Genomic DNA, 24,856 nt, shown 5'->3' with positions numbered 1-24,856 from the left:
CAGGGACATTTATTTTCCTAATATGGGCCTATGACAATCTTTGCAAGGTCTTAAGGATACCAATTCTACTAATCTTAGTCTTGTATATAGAAAACGTTTTGGCATTCTTATGATTATAGCCAAGGTCGAAGGGTTTTCTATTCCACTAAATTAGCTCAGGTTTGGCACTGGATCTCATCTTATTTTGTACCGCTTCAAAGTTATTAGATATTTGTATGTTTTTTTCCATAATCAGTCCAGTTATAATTTGTAACAAAAAATGAAAATGGAACATGAAACATGCGATCACACACATTAGTAAAAGCACAAGATTTACCCTGGAAAGACCCAGTGGGGGAACCCCACAAGGTGGGATCATGCCTTCAATTCACTATTAATAGGAATGTAAGGTTACAAGCTCACAAGGCCACAAAAGTAACCATCAAGCTATATTCCCGGATTTGCACATTGATTATTTTGTTCTCTGCTATACACATTTGGCTTTACTTTGCAATTCTTAACTCCAAGTCTAGATGACTGTTCAGTAGCCGTCCAGGACATTTTTAAAGCAAAGCATTCTGAAATCCCAACACAGAAACCTCCAAATCATAAACTAAAGTCAACAGATGGTATATCAGTTGCTCGAATTTCCGATCTGGGAGATTGGCTTCAATGTTTGTCTTATCTTGGATAGGTTTGGTCAAGATTTGCTGACTAAAGCAACAGATATACAACACTCATAGTCATTCGCATTGATATAATACATAAATAGGAAAGCAACTGCTTGATTGTCCTTTATTATCAAAATAGTTTTAATGGCTCATGGCTTGGATGCTATGAGCACTGCCAACGAGGATGACTCTTATTCAACCACAAATCATGCATGTGTATTTCTTTATGGCCGTTGACTTACAATATTTATAGAATCCCAAAGGGATCTATTACAACTTTTTATAGAGTAGATTATTATATTTATTTCTTTGCTCAATTAACCTATTGTATAAAGTAAGTGACACTTCTAACATTTTTTCCAGACTTCACCATTTAGCTAATCCTTGTGACAAGCAAATCTTGACTGAATGTTGGAAATATCCTTGCAACTTTATAACATTGGCTTACTGGATCAGATGGATTACTGATTATCATCTCTCCAAATATCAACCCTCATAAATTCAATATTAGATATTGGGTTCATTTTCAACATCACCTTGACTTCCTTTCTTATTTTCTATTAGCATCAGTGGAGCCTCACTTGACAGACTCACTGATGATTAGTAAATACTCAAGTATTTCAACAACCCTTTGCCTTCACATTATGTGAATACATAGCCCAAGATCCGCAACACTGGTAGAATCTTCCTTCTTTTCTTCAATCTATCAAGCTCCTATTATTTTGTACCGCTTCAAACATTTTAGATATATTTTCTCACAAGATTTCCATTGAAGTGTAATTGCTTGAATTTGGCTGGTACTAAAGTGGGACATTGATTTGTGGCTTTGAAATCTGAGAATAGGATGGAAAGATACATTAATTTATTATAAGTTAGCCTTTCATTTAGAGAGTTTCTTCATGCCTCTTAAACGATAATTTCTATGAAATCTGTCTTGTATATGTTCTTGATAAGAAACATGGGTATAACTTATAAGCCTTAACCTGGAACCTGATGACCTCTTTAATTTAGGTCATCACTATTGCAGTTATTATCTTATTATTGTGCTTATTATCTGATATACACTGCAGATGTATGGACTACAGCGTGCATGGTAGGCATCATGTAAATGGTGAGCTGAGATATGAGAACCACTTAAGAACTGATATATTAATTCTTTTAGAAAATGGCTGTTATGTAAAGGCATCAAATGGATGTAGTGGAGCTTTTCAGTTTTTCACGTACTTCCAAACTTTTATTTTCCTTCAACCAGAGTTTTATCCTTTCTGTATTTGGGAAATGCTCCTGCAATGAAAAGATTTTGCATTTTTTTCTCTTGTTCAACTCATACTAGTGCAAGGAATGATTTAGTTAGAAATTGTAGGGAAATTTGATACATAAGTGATAATATTTAAAATTCTGATAAAAATTTGAAACATTAGTGATATAGTGAGAATTTCCACTTATTTTAATTCCTCTGAGATTCTTTAGTGTTGTGAAACAAGTCTCTATTCATGTTCCTTGAGCCATTTTCTCAAAATTTTGATTCTTTTCTTTTTAGAAGGTTAATTGGTTTGCAAATATAGATATTCAGTAGTTTAAATCTTCTGTTAGTTATTAAATTCAAATTTTTGGTGTGATTAGGGTCTCAATATTGGTGTCATTGCTCAAAAGAATTGCGGTAAAGTATTTAAAGGTATCTAATGTCATTACTTGGTTCTTTTGAATTCTTTTCTGGTTACTTGTAAAGGACTGAGCTTCAAAGATTTATAAACATCACAGATATTTCAGGCTAATGGTTCCATCAAATAAATATCTATGATGGCAACTGCATCTTTGCTGCAATTTTCACAAGTTTTAAGGCCTTGTAGACAGCACAGAGATTCAACCTGGTTCGAGGTATGTATGGGTGAGGAGAAATTTGTTTTAAATTCAGCCATACTAGTATGTATATGTTTGCTTAGAGGAGATTTTTCATGTCCAATTTCATTTCACTTCTCATTACTATGTCAAAGAGAGAGAAAATATTTTAATTTCCACAAATGACCAAACATAGATCAATGGGAAGCAGATACAATAGCAAAGGACTAGGGCAAAAAAGGTAAGCCCTGTACAAAGAGTAAATGCAAATGGAGGTCAACCCAAAAGGCCAAACCCCCTGCAGGGTCAGTCTATAGTGCAATCTTATTTTAGTGACCTAATGTGTGATTCTAACCTTCTATGGAGCATAATTTTGTATAGGTGAGTTAACCAACAGCGTGCAGTGTTAGTAAATGCAATCCGCAAAGCTTAGTGCATGTGTCAAGTTAGGTGGTGTGTCATTGTGGGTGTGTGCTAACTGCTAAGTTGAAAGAATTGCAAACCAGAAAATCAATGCCTTGTGCTAGAAAGATGGCCTCATCTTGAAATTTGAATATCTTAGCTGAGTTAATCACTTAATTGTGATTGATTTTGAGGTAGATTAAGCTATTTTGCCAGTTTAGGTTTGGTTTGCTGATAGGACAATTTTCCTCCATGTTTGGTATGGCTGAGTTCAGCTGTACTATCTATAAATAATTAAAAATATTTTATAAAACCATAATCTACAAAATATATATATATATAGAATTGAAAATATAGTTGATGGTGACCAAAGGATTGTAGCTCAATTGGTTGAACACAATTGGTGAGGATGACAGTATGTTCCTTGATTTTACCATCTAACAAAATTCAAATGCCCCAGTGCTGCTATATGAGGCCAGGGTCGTGCCTTTGGTGGAATGGATTCCTTTTAATCCTTGGCTCCCAGCTGAAAAAGCATCATCTTATAGTTGTGTCTTGATATGTGTACATTGCAAAATTGATCTAGGTTTGATATAAAACCTTCCAACTAAAAAAAAACAAACTCATAGTTTACATTAGTTACATTAGCTTTATTGTATCTTTAGTTAGTCAGTGAGTGTAGTTCTAACTTATCGGTTGATTGGAGTAGTTTTGGGTAGTTGCTGACTGTTGGAATTCTTTGGCAACCATCAACAAGTTTATATACTTGTTCTATAGTTGGGAAAAGGGACTGTGTTGTTGGAAAATCATTCCTTTCCCTATTTTGTATAAAAGCATTGAATCATTGAATGAAATAAGAACAATTGTTATATCTTTTGAGTTACTATTTTATATACACGTGAATCAATCATGTATGTATGATTCAGTTTATCGTGCTTTAATAATTGTATGTTCATAGAGCAAATAAACATTTGGTGCTATTGCTTTCAAAGAAGTCGGTTTAAAATGACCTTATAATAGGACAATTGGTTGAAGAACTTGTAGAGTCCAATCAAGAAAGAGAAGATGAACTCACATAGGACCTAGTAAACTTGTGGGATATATCAGTGAAAGGACATATACGGAAGTGGAACGTAGGCAAATCTCCCAAGAGGTCATTTGTGATAATTTTAGAGTAACAAGAGGAAGAATAAAGAAATATAGATAGGTGTCGAATCTCTCAAAATTAATGCCCTTGTACCCACACAAGAATCAGAAGAGACAAAAAAGCGGTCATAGAATAAAACAAGAGGTGAGGTGATTCTTGAGGATTCTAGAACAAAGAGAATGAAGAAGAAAGATAAGAGTAGTAGTTGAAGAAGGCATAGCTGTACAAATCTCTGGAGCCCATCTCAAAAATGGAGTTGAAGCTGAAGTGTAAATTGAAGCTGGAGCCTCAATTGAGAAAACAAAAATGCTCTCACTACAAGGAATTGTATAGTGTAAAGTGGGAAGAAATGGCAATGCATTTGCTTGTACTTGATGAAATGTGGATCAATCTCTTCAACCAAGTAGAAAAACCTATATAACAACCAATAGACGAAGATGTTTGGGAGATAGAATCAAAAGACCTATTATCAAATGCTTATGAAATTGACATCCAAGGTATTGAAAGATTGTTGATTGAATAAGAGAAAGAATTAGTAATTGAAGGATGCTACTTGAAAACACTTGGGCCAAAGGCAAATAAGAAAGATCTTGGAGGCAACTCAAGTGTATAGATTGCTGAGGCAAGATGAATTGAGGATTTTCATGTGATTGAGAGTGCAAGAGAAGCATCAAAGTGTTTGAACCAAAACCCCTTGATAAGCCGGTTCTAGGCATTGATGTAGCACCATAATAGAAACATGGTGATTACACCATCAAGTCCCAATATTGAAAGGTAGAAGTTACCCAATTCTATAGGCAATTGGTTAGAGGACCTCATGAGACATTGTAATACCTATGAGGTGATTAGGGTAGCAAATAGCTAAGACGATAGATCATATTGGCCATGGTCTTTCCGAGCAACCCTAAGAGGCATAGTTATTGATTGGTACATAGAGGTTGACTTGGCTTTGAAAACTACTTGGTAAAGACTAAAGAAAGTGTAACATGCATTCCCTATGCAACTTTAATAAACAACATATCAACAATTGGAAAACTAGCAACAACTAACATCTTTTAAGAATTGCATCATTGAAACCGAAACCATAACTTTTTTTGAAATCAGAGAATTAAACTAGGAAAGATGTACTCTAATGCATAAGTATAATTCCATCAATTTTAACAATTCAACAAAAGAAAGAAAGAGAGGTTTAGAGTTTATAGCTTCTTGGATTCATTTTGAACCTTCAAGTATTCTTTGCATTCCTATTAAGAGTGAAAAGTATCAACAGGGCGCTTTTTCGCCCAACCACAGACTTACTAGTCCCCGGTGCCGTTTCCAATTGGAAAGGCCCGACCCTTCGCAGGGAGGTATAAGAAGTTGGTTCGAATGCCATTTGAGTCTGGTGTTTGTCCCTACACAACCCTACTCGGTCACACCCCATAGGCAACTCCTAACTAGTATGATCTCTATCCGGTTGCATATCTGGACCAAAAGAACTGACTGGCACATACTTATTGTAGCGTCACCTTGGCTAAAGGTTTTACATGATTGCAACACGTTGATGCATGTAGTCATTGATCAACACCCTACTCGGTTGAACCAAAAACAAGAGGTAGAACTCCAAACCATCAAGACTGTCTCTTATGCTACTTGCATATTGACTCTATTTGAGGCTTCCTAGGCTTACACATATTTTTGACTTAAGAAAATGGACTTGTAGTAATAAGCACCACTAGCTATTAATTTTTTTTAAGAAACACTTCTAATTTATTTTTATCTTCTTTGTTGATGATGCCTTCTGGTTCCATACTTGAGCTCATGAGCTAGCTAATTTTCTCTCTCAATTGTAGAAAACACAAATCTTTTGTGCTTATCCTTTCTAGGAATACATAGTAGTATTCTAATTTCTAACTTTTAATTCCATTTTTGGTTCCACTAACCATCTCAAATGTTTATGCTAGATTCTGATTGAGTCTATGCTTTCAAGTCTAGTTTGGCTAGCCACTCTGGCTTCCTATCCAGCCACAACTTATTATTACAACAATGTTGCTTGTAATTTGTGTCTCAATCCTAGGATAGTTCTAAGTATAAAAATGTATTCAATACCACTATACAATATTATAACATGGCATTTGTCATTATTTTCATACACTTAAGCACTCTTAAAGGATTTAGGTACACATCCAATAGTTCCGAAGTGTTGATGTGTTTTTTTAGCACATGCAAACACAAAATAAAATACCCAAAAGTATCTTATCCTCTCTTGATCAAAGTCTTTCAAATGCTGAAGATTTGCTTAAGGATCACTTGAGATAACTCCAACGTTCTTGTATGTCGGGTCATGACGTGTGGATAAGCTCAATGGTCGTTGTGATTGTTGGTAATCCAAGGGGACTTACGTTGAATTGTTGAATGCTTGAATTGCTAGAACTTGATCATTTGATGTTGCAATCTTGTGATACTTTTTAGCCTAAACCAGCTTGAGTTTGAAAAAAAGGCAAAAGGGAAAGGGTTGAGGAATTCTATCCTAAAGCCTAAAACGCAAAAAGATGGGTGAATGATTAGATGGAATCCTACTGAGCAAGGTCCCACCATCAATTTGAACGATTTGACACAAGCTCAATGCAATCTTCTAAGGTGCAATTTGGAGATGTTAAAATCATTATCATTAAACATTGATTACCATTCAAGTTAATGCATAAACAATGGACGTATAGCAATTTGAAATTAAGCTCCGTGGAGCATAAAAATGGAACCATGTAACTAAGACCTAATCCCACTCTCATATACACACAGTGGAATATGAAAGAGCCTAGGGAGATATTTCACTTTGACCACTTCTTGTGAGAGAGAGAGGGTCAAGGAGTATCTCTTAGGGTTTCTATTCCTTTGCTGTAATGTAGAGGAGATGTGCAAAATATGATGCAATAACCAACTATGCTAGGAGATGAACAATGAAGCAAACATAAACTGAAAATGCAGGAATTGACTGAACTGAAACTGATAAACTGATTGCAGAGATGGAAAATGAACTCAGAGGTGCACTTGTCACAGAATTTTCGTGCTGACTGTGCAGGAGTAGGGCGCTGTGGCCCCAGATGGGACAAAGAGCTGAAATCTTGGATCTAAGATTCTAAAGACCAGAAATGTAGAATTGCCAAAAGAAGCTGCAAAACCCTAGGGACCAAGGCGCCACGCCCTAGTCCTGTCCCAGGGCGCCATGCCCTGGTCTCCGTAAACTGGGATCAAATTCTGTCACTGGGTCTGTATCTGTGTGTTCCGTTGGTCCCGAAATTTGTGGGTTCGCCGGATTCCTGTACCTGCAACTTGAAAATGGTGTCTAGGTGGCTATATAGGGTTTTGCCTTAGTCAAACCCCTTGTTTTGGTGGTTTCCACCTCCACAAATAGCCGATAATGTACTGAAAATGTGTGTGCAAGAATCTTGTGTGTATGTAAGATCCTAAACGAACAAGAAAATAGATCTAGAGTTCTACCCTACGCTTTGGAGAGCAAACCCTAAACGAGTGTAAATGTAAATGTAAATGCTTCAAATCACAAATGAACTAGAGATCTAAAGCATGAATGTAAATCTGAAAATGAAGCTCATGCAAAGACATGAAAATAACATGAAACCATACCAAACCCTAAGGGAGAGGTACAAGCCAATTAGCAGTCGTTGATCTCCTATTATTCTTCAATGTCTTCAAAGCTCCTAATGGATGTTGAAAATGATTGATGAAGGCTTGATGAATGCTTGATTTTCTGTTGTAGACTTCACATAACCTGCACTTTCACTTCACAAGAGGCTCCTTCAATCGCTAGATCTCAGATCCTTCAAATGAGGAAAGGAAGGCTTTATGTAGGAGACCCTAACTTTGTTTTGAGTCATAGGCCGACATAGAAATAATATTTTTCGCCAATCTCTTGGATTTGAATATTAAAATACCGCAAAAAAATGCTCTTGAAATTCGGGGAGAAAAAGTTAGGACCATGCGGGTACCCACATGATCTGAACACAAGGTTTGACCTACTTTTCACCAAATTATTGGGGAAGCAAGATATTGTGATTTTAAAGCAAATTCCAGGAGTATGTGGGAATTTGCGATGTTTAGATATGCGAAATCGAGCCTTGAAGGTCGAAATAAGACATAATTAGGGTATTTGATGAAATGATTAGTTGGGAGAATAAAATAAAAAGGGACACACTTAGGGTAAAGGGCCGAATTTTATGATGCGTAGAGGGATAAAAGAGGACTTTAGATTTAATTAAATTAATTAATTAAATGCTGTTGACTTGTATTTTGTACACTATCAAACACAGAATAAAATACCCAAGGGTACCTTATCCTCTCTTGAATAAAGCCTCTGATTGCTGAAGATGTCGCAAAAAGGATCAATCAGGATGACTCCAAGGTTCTTCGATGTAGGGTCTCTATGTGTGGATAAGCACCAGTGGTCGTTGTGAATGCTGTTTCATCAAGGGGCCTTACGTTTTCCGAGCTGCAGGAACAAAATTTCCTAAAACTAACAAGTTCAAAAAAGATCAAAATATAGGGTTTGCAAGAGATGAATTCTAATCTAATCCTAAGAATGACTCAATGTAGGCTAGACTTGGTAAGATTCTACCAATTTCAATATTGCCAAGGAATAACAACTCTACTAAAATTGATGCGATCTTCTAAGGTGACTAATGATTTTCCAATTCATCAAGAATCATAGACACTACCATGAAGGTACATATCAATAGTTCAATAATGATTGAAGGTTTAAGCAATCCAAATATCTCGAGTTGACCACACAAGGCGTTCTTACAATCAATAAGAAGCTAGTGGTTTGGAACGTGAATCTCACCAAAGATCAAGCCCAACACTTAGTCCTTCAAACTTAAATACTTCTTCGACTGAGAATGATTCAAGAAAATAAACAACCATGAAGATAGCCACAAGAATTGCAATAAAACACCATAACTTCAATATTTTATTGATCTCAAAGCCAAAATAGACAACAATTGTTTGAAATTCTTTTCTTCAAAGCTCAATCTTGCTACAAAATAACTTTCTTCTCTCTAAAATCTGATTTCTAATCTCTCATTTAATATCTAATATCTTCTTTCTAATGACAAAATGAAAATGAGTGAGGGTATATATAGCATCCTCAATTACAATGAACGGCCCAGATCAAAAGAAGATCAATGGCTAAGATTTTGACACCTAAACCCTAATTAGGGTTTGTTACAAAAAGTCCCCTTTTTATTGAACAATATTAAATGCATAGCCAAATATTTAATTGGCACAAAAATCTAGGAAACATAGACCAATGATAATTAAGGTGCCACATCATCTACAACAACCTCTCTTCTAGAACCTTATTCCCTTTCCAATGCTCTTTCTTAGCATATGCAATGAATCTAGACACAATTCCTTCAATCTCAGCAATAAGAATCTCGGGAAGATTCCTCATTCGTTCCTCCAAGTGGATAACTTGATCAAAGGCCTTGAGAAGAGCCGCATCCCATCCAGGTTCGAGTTCTTTGATTTTCTCAATAAGGAGTATAGTAGTGAACATTTGATCCCTTTGCTCATCTGTGATAACATTCTCATCTTTGCAAAAGATGACCTTGACCTTTTCTTCCAACTCTTGAAGATCCACATCTGTCTCAACTTCGATCCTCCTGCCAAGGATAGTACATAACACCTCAAACACTTTGTCCTGAATTGGATGGATGACTTCTTCAACTTGATTGCATTTGGTGCTGATGTCTTCGAAAAGAACTTCCTTCATCTGGAGTAGAGTTGACCACAGGAGTAAATTATGAGCTCCTCCATCCATTATCTTTTCTTGTGCTAGGATCTTCCTTGGTGTTTGCCTGATTACTTGTAGAACAGGAATGATAACATCTCTAGTGTGGGCAAAGGCGGCTACTGTTATCATTAGGTTGTGGATGATCTCAAGGGCCTGGATAGCTCGATGGATTGTCTGCATCATTCTTGTTGCAAATTCAATGGCAACTATGTGGGATTTGTCAATCCAAGATCTCATAAGCTGAACCAAGCTCTTGACTCTCTCTGCCTTGCCAACTGATTCAAGGGGAAGTGCCTGCACAGGAGACACTGCTGGATCCTGACGTCCCAAGGGCTGATTGAGATGGCTAAAGTAGCCTCTCCAAGCACCGACCTCTCGCTCAAGCTTTCTATTCTTTTCCATTTCTTCCTTAAGTTTGTCTTTAAGTGCCTCAAATGAATCGGTTGCCTCATCCATTGCCTACTCGGTGGTGAGTGGACCAAGCTCAAATGTTTCTACATCATATTCTTCTGCAAGGATCTCACCTTCATACTTGTCCACTGCTGGTGTAGCTATCTGCAACTTCCTGGACCCCGCCTCATCTTTGATCATCTTGGTTATCTTAGTGGCCTTCCTTTTCTCCGTTCCTTCCTGAGAATTTCGTACAAGGCTTTCTAATTCAATCACATTATCTTCATCCTCAATCACAATCACCCTTGTCAATCTCTCCTTCAACCAATCTGGAATGGCAGACCTTGTTTCTCTAACTTGTATCTCTTTAGGCAATGGCTCTTCTTCTCGGAGAGGAGATGTCACTTCATCATCATTCTTGTCTTTGTGTATCTCATTGACTTGGAGAGATTGACTTGATGAACGTTGAGATGCCTGCCCTTCCTCGTGTTTATCATTCTGTACTATTGATTCCATAGATTCCTCGACTTCAGGTACCTTCTTTTCTTGTCCTACAACTTGACTCCTCTTTTTTTCATGTCGAGAAGATGTACCGGATGAGCGATCTCGATAGGCCTCTTGCTTCTTCTTGGAGGGTTCCCTTTTCTCAGGTCTTTCTTTCCTCTTCGCGCCTCTAGGATGAGGATTGCCTTCACTTGCGCTTCTGGGATGAGGATTGCCTTCGCTTGCGCTTCTAGGATGAGGATTGCCTTCACTTGCGCTTGTTCCTCCTCCTCCCGGCCTTTCCTCCAAAGTAAAAGTCATTGGTATGTTCTATTCTCTCAACTTTTGATGTTGAACATCTACCCATCTGCGAGTACATGACAAAACTGGAGCCATCAAAGCTTTTAAGTCCAAAACCTCAGGCTCGTTCCAATCTATCTTCACTGCCTTGTCCTCTCTATCATAGGATGATTGGAGATGTCTGCCACTGTCCTGAGCTTGATCGGCCACTTTGTAAACTTTGCATCTCCTGATGAAATCTAAAGGCAATCTGGAATGCATCTTTCTTTTTACTTCTAGATCACTTGAGAGATTCATCCAAAAGTCCTCTACCTGACATTCATGCCTGTACTTTCTACCAACTGTCTCTTCTATATACCCATAAGGATCAAAATTCTCCCTCAAGGCAAAGAATGAAAATGAATATAAGGCCAACTCCCTTTTTGCATCATCCAAGGCCAGAGCATTAGGACATACCTCAACTAAATTCCCTAGTATGATAGGCACAGGAATTCCATTTCCATGCCTGTGTCTGAATGCCTTCCCATAAGCCGCCAATTGCCTAGTCACCTCAAGTAGCACTATCCTGTCTGTCGGATATCTTGGCAACATATAGGGAGGTGAAGGACACCCATGAACTCTACTATATGTAAACTTTTGGAATTGGATGAACCAAGCACCATACCTCTTTACAAGCTCTTGTGCATCTTGAGATAGCCGATTGTGAATCCCGCCTTGCAATATCCTGGTGATGTTCATCGTGAAGGTATCATTGACTAACTTGTAGTCACTTTCAGGTGGATGATGCAAATGAACATAAGAGTCACAAACTTTGACTTCCCCGGGTCCTCTTCCGATCACTCCTTTGTGAGGTAGCCCTGCATATTTGAAACTCCTGATCAAGGCATATATGATGTACGAGCTCATGTGGAATGATTTGGTAGCCTTCAGTCTCTTTAACTGCACGTCCAAGCAATGGCTAATAATTCTAGCCCAATGAATTGTTCCTTTTCCTTGAACTATTACCTGGATGAAGTAGAACATCCACTTCTTAAAATAGAAGGCCTCAGGAGCCCCTGTAACTCGATTGAGTAAAGTTATCAAATCTCTGTATTCCTCTTGAAAGTCGATCCTATGTGGTGTGTTGGGAATCTTGCTCAGGCGAGGACGACTTTTGAGTAATCAATTCTTATTGATGATGCTCAAGCAAGTGTCTGGATCATCTTCATACGTGGACTTGGCTCCTTCTAAGCTTTTGTAAATCATATCCTTATGCTCTGGAAGATGGAGAGCTTCACTTATAGCTTCTTCTGAAAGGTAAGCCAAAGTGTTCCCTTCCTTGGACATGATTGATCTTGATTGTGGGTCATAATGGCGAGCACACTCGATCATCAGCTCATGGCATTGGACTGCTGGAGGAAAACCGGCCGCCTTGATGATGCCACTTTCAATTATTCTCTTTGCAACAGGTGATGGTTTTCCAATGTAAGGGACCTCTCAAAACTTCTTCATACTGAAGTTTCCCAAGTTGGTATCTCCAATGTTGCTCCACTTTGACACGATCTTGGTCTCCAATTCTTCATTCCTTTGATCTTCCTTCATGAGAGCTGGACGACTAGTGGATGTTCCTACCTTTGGGGTCGCCATCTTGACTCCTACACAACATTTCATAATGAGCCATATATTTTACAACGTGGAAATATAGAGTAGAAAGGAAGATTTAAGCTTTTAATTAGGAAACCTCATGATAAATCTTTGAGTTATCATTTCCTAATTAACTATGCCATTTCAAAAAAACTTGAAGTTCAAAACTCAAAATTTCAACATTGGGACAAGGATGATCACGCCATACCTCCACTTGAGAATTAATTCTAGGAAATGATGCAAAAAAAAAAGGAGAATTTGCTAGGTAAAAGATAGATCGAAGTCCTCCCTTTAGCAAAATGTACTTCCCCTAGTCTTCAACACTTAAGGAAAATTCGCTCCAAATAAGCCAGCTTTCGCACTTCTTCTTTGCTTCTCCAAATCGCACTTGAAACAATGAGTGAATGGTTTGAATAATGAAAACATGCCCCAAATATATAGAGCGCTCACCATTTCATTTTTCATAGGCCGACTTGGTAAAATAGAACCCAAAATAAAGAAAAATTAATAAAAGAAGAAGGTCGACTTGTCAAAATTTAAAAATGATACCTTAAGCGCTCTATCTTTTAATTTTAATTTAATAATCATTAATTTCAAATGCCTCAATTAAAAGAAAAAACCGATTTTCTAAGGCTCAAATTAATTATTAAATACTCATGCACCTTTATTAAATGCCAATTTAATTAAAATTTTTAAAATATTTTGAAGTTTTTAGCGAACTTGGCATCTAATACGATTTGGAGGATATTAACGCCCAAGCATGGTAAAAAATAACGAATGTTAATAACCTCGCTCTGGTCCCTTGGAGAGGGACAGGAGCGCTCTTGCATTTTAAACCTTGTATTCCTTGCTTTCACGTTCAAAACCTCATCCTTGGCGTCCAAAATGGCATTGTTATTTGGAACTTTGAGTTTAATTCATTCGATCTTTAGAAGGAGTGTGCCTTAGGATAGTTTCGCCCTGGTCCCTTGGTGAGGGACAGGAGCGATTTTCTACTTTTGTCTTTGATCTTTATCTTTTAAATTGCCAATTCATGTTGTGTGGGTAAGCAATGATCCCCAGCGATTTTCTACTTTTGTCCTTGATCTTTATCTTTTAAATTGCCAATTCATGTTGTGTGGGTAAGCAATGATCCCCATTGTTCATTGTCTGCGTGCTTAACTCGTTTCCTCAAGGCAAAATAGGCTCTCCCAAGATTTTCGCCCTGGTCCTCTAGTGAAGGACAGGAGCAATTTTTGCAATTGAGCCTAGGATTGTCATTTTTTGGAAGCAATTCCTTGTTCACTATTTCTAAAAGGGCATTTCTCATCTTACACCATCTCGCCTTGACGTGATTTTGGAGGGAAATTGTTGATTTTATAAAAATCGCCCTAGTCCCTTGGTGAAGGACAGGAGCGTTCTTTAATTCATTGTACAAACTCTTGATCACATCAACCTCCAATTACCTTCAAAGCATAAAACATCATTCCCCACTCCTTCTTGAGTCTTGGAAACAAAAAAACATTTCAAAATGTTAGGCAAATAGGCATATGTGGGGATTTCGCCCTGGTCCCTTGGTGAGGGACAGGAGCGCTTTAGCCAATTGTCATTGAAATTTGTGGTCCTTGTAACTCCATTCCATCCTGAAGCACTTTAAGTATCATTCTAAACTTGTACCTTGGCCTGGATTCGTCCCGATTTGGAGAAAAGAAAGTCTTTTAGGTTTTTTGCCCTGGTCCCTTGGAGAGGGACGAGCGATTTTGCAATTATGAGCTTACCTGTGCTTTGCTAGCCTTCGAAATTACCTTCAATGGACCAACCATGCCTTCTTTCATTCATTTCAAACACGAAACTTGCCTTACCTTTGCAAGAAATTTGCCTTTTTAGAAAATCGCTCTGGTCCCTTGGAGAGGGACAGGAGTGATTATTGTCCTTTGGGTTGATTCCCTCCCTTGTGGTCTACTCAAGTTATATTCAACGGACAAAACACGCCTCCCCTGACCTCTTCAAATCGTAAAATCACTTTTAATCTTGCAAGGATAATGCAAATTTTGAAATTCAAGCTCCGGTCCTTCAGTGAGGGACAGGAGCGATTTTGCCCTCTAGGTCAATTCTTTTCACTTTTTATCTCGAAATTCCTTTGCTAGGGAAGATATCATCCTGTTACAAGCTATGAACAAGAGTTCAAATCCGAGAAAGGTCTTAAAAGGTATGTACAAAGAAAATCGCTCTGGTCCTTCAGGGAGGGACAAGGGCGAACTTATCCTTTTTAGACAAAAGCTCCATCATTTCATTGCATTTAATTAAGCCTGGATGCTCTAACATGTGTAATTCATCTCTCACCATGCCCTTGACGTTTCAATTTGACCAATCAAGGCTAAAAACGACTCAAATAAGCCTTTTCGCCTTGGTCCTTGAGGGAGGGACAGGGGCGAATTTATCCTAATCCTTCAAATTTCATCATTTTCAAACCTTCAAACTCCTTAAAATCATCAAGTTGCGTCCAATTAGCTCCCCTGGAGACCCTGCACAAAACAAATTTTAAAAAGTCAGAGACAAATATGCACTAAATAACATTTTCGCCTTGGTCCCTGGGAGAGGGATAGGAGTGATTTTACCTTTCTAAGCTAAAATATCCATAATTTAGGTCTTCAATCATTTCACAAGGCATAGTTAGGTCATCAGGAATCAGTTATCTTTGAAAAAGTGGTATGGTCCTTCAGGGAGGGACAGGAGCACTTTCTCTGTTTCAGGGATCATCTTGCCTCCAAAATTTGATCAAAATTTACCTAGGCGAAAATGTACAATTTTATCTTCAAAATGCTAACACTTAGACAAAAGTTGAATTTTCCCAAAAGAACCCTGACTAGACCTAACCTGAGACCTATCCGACTTCGTGATAGACTTATCTTATTTCAAAAGTCTCAATCTTCGGGAGGATGCGTAATAACTCTCAAAATTTCACTGGACTCGGCTTGAAAATATCCAAAAGAAACCCCTAAGGCTTAGCCGTAGCCCAGACAACTCACTCACTCAAAATCCTAGAAGCAGAGAGAAGAACAGGCAAAACAAAAGCAAAAAGAGGGGGTCCCCGTTTTAATGGGGCGATGTGTGAAATGGTCACAACAAATGCTTAAAGGGAATTTGAAATGCAAAATGCACACACATGAAGGCAGGTGCTAACTTAAGCGTGGAATTGTACCACCCAATTGAGGGTGTACAATTTACGACGCTACAAGCTCTTATAATTCTAGTTGACCATGCAAGGCACACTTACAATCATCAAGAGGCTAGTGGTGTGGACTAAATGGATTCCACACAAATGCATTCAACAAATTCCTCCATTCAATCTAATCAACATGAAAGCAAATGAAAAGTAGAAACCATGAGACTTGTTGAAATAACACATTTCACCATAACTTCAATGAAAAGAGTACTTCCATTTACAAGCCTTAGCAACAATTTCTTCTTCTCCTAATCTACTCTATCTACTTACTATCTAACATCTATCAACTATTTGTTGTTTCTTTGCTACTAACTCCTTACAAATGGGAGATTTGAGCCTTTTATAGAGAGCTCATTACAGTGAGTGGCTAGGATCAATTTGAGATCAATGGACAAGATTTTACAATGAAACCCTAATTAGGGTTTGTTACAACAAACTCTATTTTGGCCAATGAAATAATTACAACATTTGGACACATGTCCTCTTTAGAATATTCGACCGATAAATAGTAGGGGTAGGTACATGGGAGTTTGTGCCCCCATTGGTGAGCTTGTTTCATTGAATCTGGACATGCTGAGGTGGAACTCCTCTGATTGGTGGGATGATGACTAGGACGCCATCTCATCTTGCTTGTAGGCTTGATTCATCATCATGAATGAGTTTTGAGTAATATCTCTTGATACTCAACATTATCCAGTTTGCTCAATGTGATGATGATAAGCATCGTTATGATATAATAAACTTTGATCAACTCTTCTGAAACTATCATTATGATATAAACTTTGATAAACTCTTATGATATAATAAACTTTGATCAACTCTTTTGAAACTATTCATTATCATGTTCGATATAGGCTTTGTGTGATGACCTTGATTGATCCTCCCTTGTTCAAGATACATTTGATGAATGATGCAACTGGTTGGGGTTAACTCTTTAATGCACTGACTTTGATTCTTGGATTCTTGGAGTGGATTCAAGATTGTAAAACTTTCCTTCATCATCATGCTCCAAGACCTTGACTTTGATCTTTGCATTGCAAGTCTCGAACTTGATCTTGATGTTGAACTGTTTTTGATTCTTTACTTAAGCACCTCTTTGTAGCACAAACCTTGTTTTGATATTGTCTTCTTGTTGAATCCAAGTCCTTCATCTTTGCAATGTCTTGAATCTTCTTCCATGCTTTTGAATTGTTCTTGATGTTATCGCCTGCAAAATAAACAAGGATGGTATTAAACACATATGGATAGATTTCACAAACCTACAATTTGGTATATCCTCAAAACGATGATGAGATGGTGATTCTATCTTTCATTTCCATACCTGATTTGAAGTGCTCTGCGGTCTGAGTCACATGTTTTGGAGATCTCATTCCACCCTTGAAGTCTAACTTTATGCCTTAGATCTGATTTTACACGTGAGGTTTGATGATGCACAAGATTTCACCAAGTTTTGCTTCTTGTCTGCCTCCAAATTGAACTAAAAATGCTAATAAGTTAGAATAAAACTCTTCAATTCTATATTGCCTTTGCTTGGGAATGAATTTTGATTAATGAAATAATCAAAATCTGCTATCAAAATCACCAATATAGGTGAATTCGCCCCTCTTACAAATGTGCTTTGATCAATGCAATGATCAAATCTTCTGCTGAAATCGCTGATGTAGACAAATTTGCCTTCAAAATCGTGATTTCAGAGATGAAAATCTGAATGTTGATCTTCAAATTGATGTCTCCTTCCTTATCACAAACACTGATGTAGAGAGAATTCGGCCTTCTTAATACTATAAATCAGAAAATTTGCCCTATAGAGTTCGCTGATCCCTGATTTGCAGAGCTGAATGTTGTAGAATGATGCCTTAGAATGAAAATAAGATGCCTCTTATATAGGCGTTGGAGGCATAAGGAGGTGTCTCTTCATTTCATATTCTCCTAGGGCGACTTGCACCTATTAAAAAAAACTCTTTTTGATTGCTCTTATGCTGAGCGCTCTTCACTATAAAGGCCGACTTGCAGAACCTCGGCGGATTTTTAAGGGGGCATTGCAAGTTTACATGTGGTGGCAGCATTCTAAGAGACCATTGCAACTTTTGATTACATCAGCTTTTGAGAAAACATTTGCAAGCTAATGCCTTGGGCCGAAATTTGGGACACCATTGCAATGTATATACTTGGTGGCATTTCATGATCCCATTGCAAGTTATCACTAAGTCGGTATTTTTGGACACCATTGTAAGTTGACACCTTGGCGGCATTTGGAGGCATCATTTGCAAGTTTATCATTGAGGTGGCTTTTTGACTTACCTTTGCAATCACGCCTTAGGCGGCTTTTTGAGAGGTCATTGCAATCTTTGATCTTAGGTGGTTTTTTGAAGTAGCTTTGCATGTTTAGCCTAGAGGTGGCATTTAAGGATACCTTTGCAATTTTAGCTTGAAGGCGGCGATTGAGGGGAGCTTTGCATCCTAGCTTCAAGGCGGATTTTTTTAAGTAGCTTTGCAACTCAATACCTTGGGCGGAATTTTGAATGTCCTTTGCAACTCCTTGATCATGGCGGCTTTTGAGAGCACCATTGCATCTTGACATCATGGTGCCCTTTTGTCTCACCTTTGCAAGTTTTGCTAGTGGCAGCATTTTGATGGAGCATTGCAAGTTGACATCAAGTCAGCATTTTTGGGGACCATTGCAAGTCATATCTTGGATTGGCTTTAGCACACACCTTTGCAAGTCTTCCTCACTTGGCAGCTTTTGGAGATAGCTTTGCACTTTGAAACTCACCTTTGCAATTCAACACTTAGGCAGAATTTTGAGCTACCTTTGCATGTTATGGTCAAGGCGACAATTTGGAAGACCTTTGTAGGATTTGCTTCATGGTGGAAATTTGAGTGATCTTTGCAACATTGAACTAGGGCGGATTTTTGGAAGACCATTGCAACATTGATCCAGGGTGGCATATTGAGGTATCATTGCAAGATTAGCATCAAGTCGGTATTTCAAGAGACCTTTGCAATTGTTGATCAAGGTGGCTTTTGAGAGCACCTTTGCAACTCAAGCACCAAGTCGGAATTTTAAGGGAGCATTGCAAGTTGACATCTTGGTGGCATTTGAGGATACCATTGCAACTTATTGGCTAAGGGGGCTTTTGAAGACCCCTTTGCACCTCAACATCAAGTCAGATTTTAGAGGCACCATTGCAAGTCAACACTTGATCAACCACTTGACTAGTTTTGCAATCCACTCCTTAGTTGGCTAATTAGGGGATCTTTGCAATCCATTTGCATCCAAAGCTTTGTTAGAGTTTTGATACTAAGTTTGAATAATCTCATCTTTTAAGGCAATTCACGATTCAAAACTTCATCCTTTGTTGAAACCTTCTTTACCAAATTGACCACCAAAAGCTCATTTGCACTAAATGTTGGTATTTCAACATAGTTGAGGCAAACCTTCATTCACATTTCTCATGCTCTTTTCAAACCCTAATTGACCTAAGTTAAGAGACTTAGATGATCTCAATCTCACCTGCATACTTCTTAACTCATGAGTATCATCCTTACCTGAGCAACTACAAATAAGAGGCTAATAGCAAAGACTCGATGACAACCAACAACTAAGCTAAGACAACTAACCTAGAAAGTGAAAAAGTGGGGTCCTGTTGTGACCATTTCACACATCGCCCCATTTAAAATGGGGACCCCCTCTTTTTGCTCGTTTTTCGCTCGCCTTTCGCTTCGTTTTTAGGGTTTTGGTAGTTTGTCAGTTGTCTGGATTTAGGGTCGAGCCTTAGGGTTTTAGTTACCGTCTTTTCAAGCCAGAATCCAGTCAGTTTTGAGAGCTTTTTGAGCTTCCTTTCGTAAGATGCAATTTTGAGTGCAATGAATTCGCCAGAATGGTCTATTTTCAATTGGAATTTTGAGTGCAAAGTCTAAATTTGTTTAAGTGTTGATGATGAAATGTGAATTTTTGTCCAATTGAGTAATTTTGACCAAATTTTGACTTTTTTGATTCTTGATCCTGGGCATTGGGAATGATTTGTTTTTGCCTTGTGAAGTGATTAAATGTGTAAAATCTTGATATTTTGGCCTGTAGGAGCAAAATCGCTCCTGTCCCTCAGTGAAAGACCGGAGCTCATTTTCAAATATCTTACTGTCCCTGCAGGATCAAGATGAATTGTGAATTGGAAGTGATGAAGAAAGGCGTGACCTTTCCGTTGAATATAAATTGAAGAATTTCACGAACACGGAAATGCCTCCAGGAGTCAAAATCGCTCCTGTCCCTCAGTAAAGGACCGGAGCTTAAAATCAAATATTACTTTGTCCTTGCAGGATTTTAGTGACTTGACGATTTGAAGAGATCAAAGGAGATGTGTTTTATCAAATGAATATAACTTGAAGTACCGTCATGAAGGAGAATGACCCAAAATGCAAAAATCGCTCCTGTCCCTCAGTCAGGGACCAGGGCGAAATCCATTGTAGCTCCCGTCCCTTTCCAAGGGACCAGAGCGAATTTCTTCATAGGGCGTGCACTGGGCAAAAATCAAGTCAGTTTTATGTTTGAAGGCAAGAAAGGAGGAGAGTTGAACCCGTTGAAGATAAATTGAAGATTATGAAACGTCAACAAGGGACTCAAATGCCCAAGTTCGCTCCTATCCCTCAGTCAAGGACCAGAGCGATTTTTGTCTTAGACAAATTTCTTGCCAAGTTACAATGAATTCCAAGGCATGGATAAGTGAAAAGGTACAATACGAATCCGTTGAAGATAATTTTTGAAGGTGATAAAGTGAAATGAAGCCTATAGGACCAAGATCGCTCCTGTCCCTCTCCAAGGGACCAGGGCGATATGATGATTATGTTGCCTTTTCTTCGAGTTCAAACTACTCCAAGTCCGGATATAAGGTGGCAAGGACGTTTTGAAACGTCTCAATCAAGCACAAAGTTACAAAGGTCGTCAACATTGAAAGAATTGCACCAAGACACCTAGTTCGCTCCTGTCCCTCAGGAAGGGACCAGAGCGAAATTCCTATAAAGGCCTAGATTTTCAAAAGTTAAACAAGTATCAAGTGATTAAGAAGGATCAAGGGACTTCATCTTACATTATGAAAGCGATGGCAAGTTGATGGAAACAAAGACAGGCTCAAAACCTTGAAGTTCGCTCCTGTCCCTTAGGCTGGGACCAGAGCGATATCTATTATATTTGCCAATTCATGTAAAAATCACGTTAAGTCAAGGTTTTTGCGAGGTCATAAAGAGTCCAAGGTATGATTAGAAGATGATATACAAAGGCTTCAAGCGTTAAACGATCATCAAATTGAACATAGAGTCTATATCGCTCCCGTCCCTCTCCAAGGGACCAGGGTGATTTGCATAAGATCCTTCATTTTCCTTCAAATGCATGTCAAGGCAAGTTCACACAAGATCAAGGATATCCTTTAAGAGGCAATGAACGAGGAACCAAGGTTGAAAGATGACGCATTTTGGCTAGAGCTTCGAGATCGCTCCTGTCCCTCTCCAAGGGACAAGGGCGATGATCCTTCCAAACGTCTAAATGCCTTATAGAAGTCAAGAAAAACAAGCATGGAGTGAAGAAACTATGTTATTATTCACCTTACAATGAAGATTGAAGTTCGAAGTTACAAAGGTCAAGGAGAAAACACCAGGATCGCTCCTGTCCCTTAGTCAGGGACCAGGGCGATGAGGTTTGCATTTTTTCATCTTTAAATTTTGGCGCTCAAACACATTTTTGAATTTATTTAAATGCTAGGAGAATCGATATTTAATTAAAAGCATTTGAATAGCGCATGGTATTCATTAATTAATTGTTTTTTTTGCCTTGTAAAAAAAAATCGAATTTATTAAATATTAAACAATGGCATTTAATAATTAATTATTAATTAATAAAAAATCGAATGGAGCGCTAAGATTGTGAGGTCGGCCTTTATTATTAATTTAAAAATCGTTTAAATTGCCTTATTTTTACAAAAGTCGGCCTAAGTGAATTGGTGGTGTGAGCGCTTATAAAGGAGGGGTGCAAATTGTCATTTTCACATCATCATTTATCATCTCTTACATGCGATCTTGAAGGAGAAAGTGCGAATTGTGTTTGAGAAGTGCGAACTTTCATTTCAAGCAAAGGAAGGCGCTAATATCATCTAAGGAGTGCGAACTTAGTTTTCATTTGAGCAGATTGATAAAAGTGGCGAAGTTCCTAATTTGAAGAAGAGATCACGTCAAGGACATACCAAAGGTGGCGAAGTTGCTAATTTGAAGGGAGATCACGTTGAAGGCCATCTTATTTCAATTTTGCCTAGGCGATTTTATTCATTTTGCATTCTAGAGTTAGCTCTCTATTGAGGTATGGCGATATTGGTTTTATTGTTTTGATTTTGAATTTTAGATCGTCATAGCTTCAAATTTTGAATTTTGAAATTTTGAATTCCTAGCTCGATCATTTTTTAGGAAATGATAACTCAAAGATTTATCATGATGTTTCCTAAAAAATTTACTCTCTAATCCATGTTATTCATTACAGGATCTAGTTTCTCATTATGAAATGTTGTGTAGGTATGGCAACCCCGAAGGCGGGAGCATCCACCAGTCGTTCAGCTCTCATGAAAGAAGATCAAAAGACCGAAGAAGTGGAGACCAAGATCGTGTCGAAGTGGAGCAACATTGGAGATACCAACTTGGGTAACTTCAGCACGAAGAAGTTTCAAGAGGTCCCCTATATTGGCAAGCCATCACCTGTCGCCCGGAGAATAATCGAGAGTGGCATCATTAAGGCGGCCGGCTTTCCTCCAGCTGTTCAGTGCCATGAGTTGATGATCGAGTGTGCTCGTCATTATGATCCACAGTCCAGAACGATCGTGTCCAATGAAGGAAACACTTTGGCGTACCTTTCAGAGGAAGCTATAAGTGAAGCTTTCCATCTTCCAGAACACAGGGACATGATATACAAGAGCATAGAGGGAGCCAGGTCAATGTACGATGATGATCCAGATGCTTGTCTAAGCATAATTAACAGGAACTGGTTACTCAAGAGCCGTCCCCGTCTGAGCAAGATCCCGAACACACCGCACAGGATTGATTTCCAGGAGGAGTACAGAGATTTGATCACAATGCTCAACCGAGTTACAGGAGCCCCTCACGCCTTCTATTTTGAGAAGTGGATGTTTTACTTCATCCAGGTGATTGTTCAAGGGAAAGGTACCATACATTGGGCTAGGATAATTAGCCATTGCTTAGACGTACAATTGAGGAGACTCAAGGCTACCAAGTCCTTCCACATGAGTTCATACGTCATCTATGCCTTGATCAGAAGTTTTGAGTATGCAGGACTACCTCACAGAGGAGTGATTGGAAGAGGACCCGGCGAGGTCAGGGCTTGTGATTCCTATGCCTACTTGCATCATCCGCCAGGAAGCAACTACAAGCTAGTTAATGATACCTTCACGATGAACATCACAAGGACGTTGCAAGGTGGGATTCACAACAGATTATCTGAAGATGCACAGGATTTAGTGAAGAGGTATGGTGCTTGGTTCATTCAGTTTCCGAAGTTCACTTATATTAGAGTGCATGGATGTCCTTTACCTCCATACATGTTGCCGAGATATCCGACAGACAGAATTGTGTTACTTGAAGTAACAAGACAGTTGGCAGCATATGCGAAGGCATTCAGACACAGACATGGGAATGGAGTTCCAGTACCTATCATTTTGGGTAATTCAGTTGAGGTATGTCCTAATGCTTTAGCCATGGATGACGCAGAGAAGGAGTTAGCCTTGTATTCTTTTTCATCCTTTGCTTTGAGAGAAAGCTTTGATCCACATGGACATTTAGAGGAGACAGTCGGCAGGAAGTTTAAGCATGAGTACCAAATTGAAGATTTTATGATGAACCTCTTAGATGATCTTGAAGTGAAACAAAAAATGCATTCTAGATTGCCTTTGGATTTCATCAGGAAATGCAGGATTTACAGAGTGGCCGACCAAGCCTAGGACAATGGCAGACATATCCAGTCATCCTATGATCGAGAAAGCAAAACAATAAGGTTGGATTGGAATGAGCCCGAGGTCGTGGATCTAGATACTTTGATGGCTCCAGTCTTGTCTTGTACTCGCAGATGGGTTGACGTACAGCATCAGAAGTTGAGAGAACAAGACATAGCTATGACTTTCACTTTGGAAGAGAAACCAGCCGAAGGTGGAGCTAGTGTAAGTGAAGGCAATCCTAATCCTAGAAATTCAGGTGAAGGTAACCTTCGATGTGCCAGTGAGGGCAATCTCCATCCAAGAGGTTCGAAGAGGAAAGAAAGATCAGAAAAGAAGGAATCCTCCAAGAAGAAACAAGGGGCTAACAGAGATCGATCATCCGGTACTTCTTCTAGACCAGAGAAGAGGACACTTCAAGTGGAAGAATCCATGGAGTCGATGGTACAGAACGACAGGCAGGAAGAAGGACAGGCACAACAAGGGTCACCAGATGGATCTCTCCAGGATTACGAGTTAGATGAAGATAAAGAGGACAACGAAATGACATCTCCTCCCAGAGAAGAAGAAATAGTGCATAAAGAAATACAAGTTCAAGAAACAAGATCGGCCATCCCAGATTGGTTGAAGGAAAGATTAACTAAGGTGATCGTGATAGAGGACGAAGATAATGCAATTGATTTAGAGAGCCTTGTTGGACGCTCACACGAAGTAACAGAGAAGAGGAAGGCTATCAAGATGTCTAAGATGATTCGAGATGAGACTGGATCCAGAAAACTACAGATAGCTACACCGACAGTAGACAAATATGAAGGTGAGATCCTAGCAGAGGAATATGATATACAGACTTTTGAGTTAGGACCATCCACAGCAGAGCAGACATTAGATGATGCCACTGATTCATTTGAGGCATTGAAAGACAAGCTTAGAGAAGAAATGGAGAAGAATAGAAAGCTTGAGAGAGAGGTCGGTGCGTGGAGGACATATTTCAGTCATCTCAATGAGCCTTTGGGACGTCAGGATCCAGTTAGATCACCAGTACAGGCACTTCCA

At 38.7% G+C, this 24,856-nt stretch overlaps 1 protein-coding gene across 9 annotated transcripts in view; it reads left to right on the top strand.

Annotated features, from left to right (window-relative positions):
• Nucleotides 1-24,856, top strand: part of LOC131035951 (mechanosensitive ion channel protein 2, chloroplastic) — a 98,824-nt gene that overhangs the window by 711 nt on the left and 73,257 nt on the right. The window contains exons 2-4 of one of the 9 annotated variants that reach the window (XM_057967735.2): nt 1,721-1,761; nt 2,274-2,310; nt 2,421-2,528. In XM_057967735.2, the coding sequence (XP_057823718.2) occupies nt 2,448-2,528 (81 nt within the window). In that variant the 5' untranslated portion in view covers nt 1,721-1,761; nt 2,274-2,310; nt 2,421-2,447. Of the gene's footprint in view, nt 1-1,720; nt 1,762-2,273; nt 2,326-2,411; nt 2,529-24,856 lie in introns of those variants that run through there. The other 8 variants (XM_057967733.2, XM_059218280.1, XM_059218278.1 and 5 more) reach the window with 8 other exon arrangements.

Source organism: Cryptomeria japonica, chromosome 3 (assembly GCF_030272615.1).
Source record: "Cryptomeria japonica chromosome 3, Sugi_1.0, whole genome shotgun sequence".
Taxonomy (NCBI): Eukaryota; Viridiplantae; Streptophyta; class Pinopsida; order Cupressales; family Cupressaceae; genus Cryptomeria; species Cryptomeria japonica.
The sequence above is the reverse complement of the archived record's forward strand: the minus strand, read 5'-3'. Positions and strand labels throughout refer to the sequence as shown.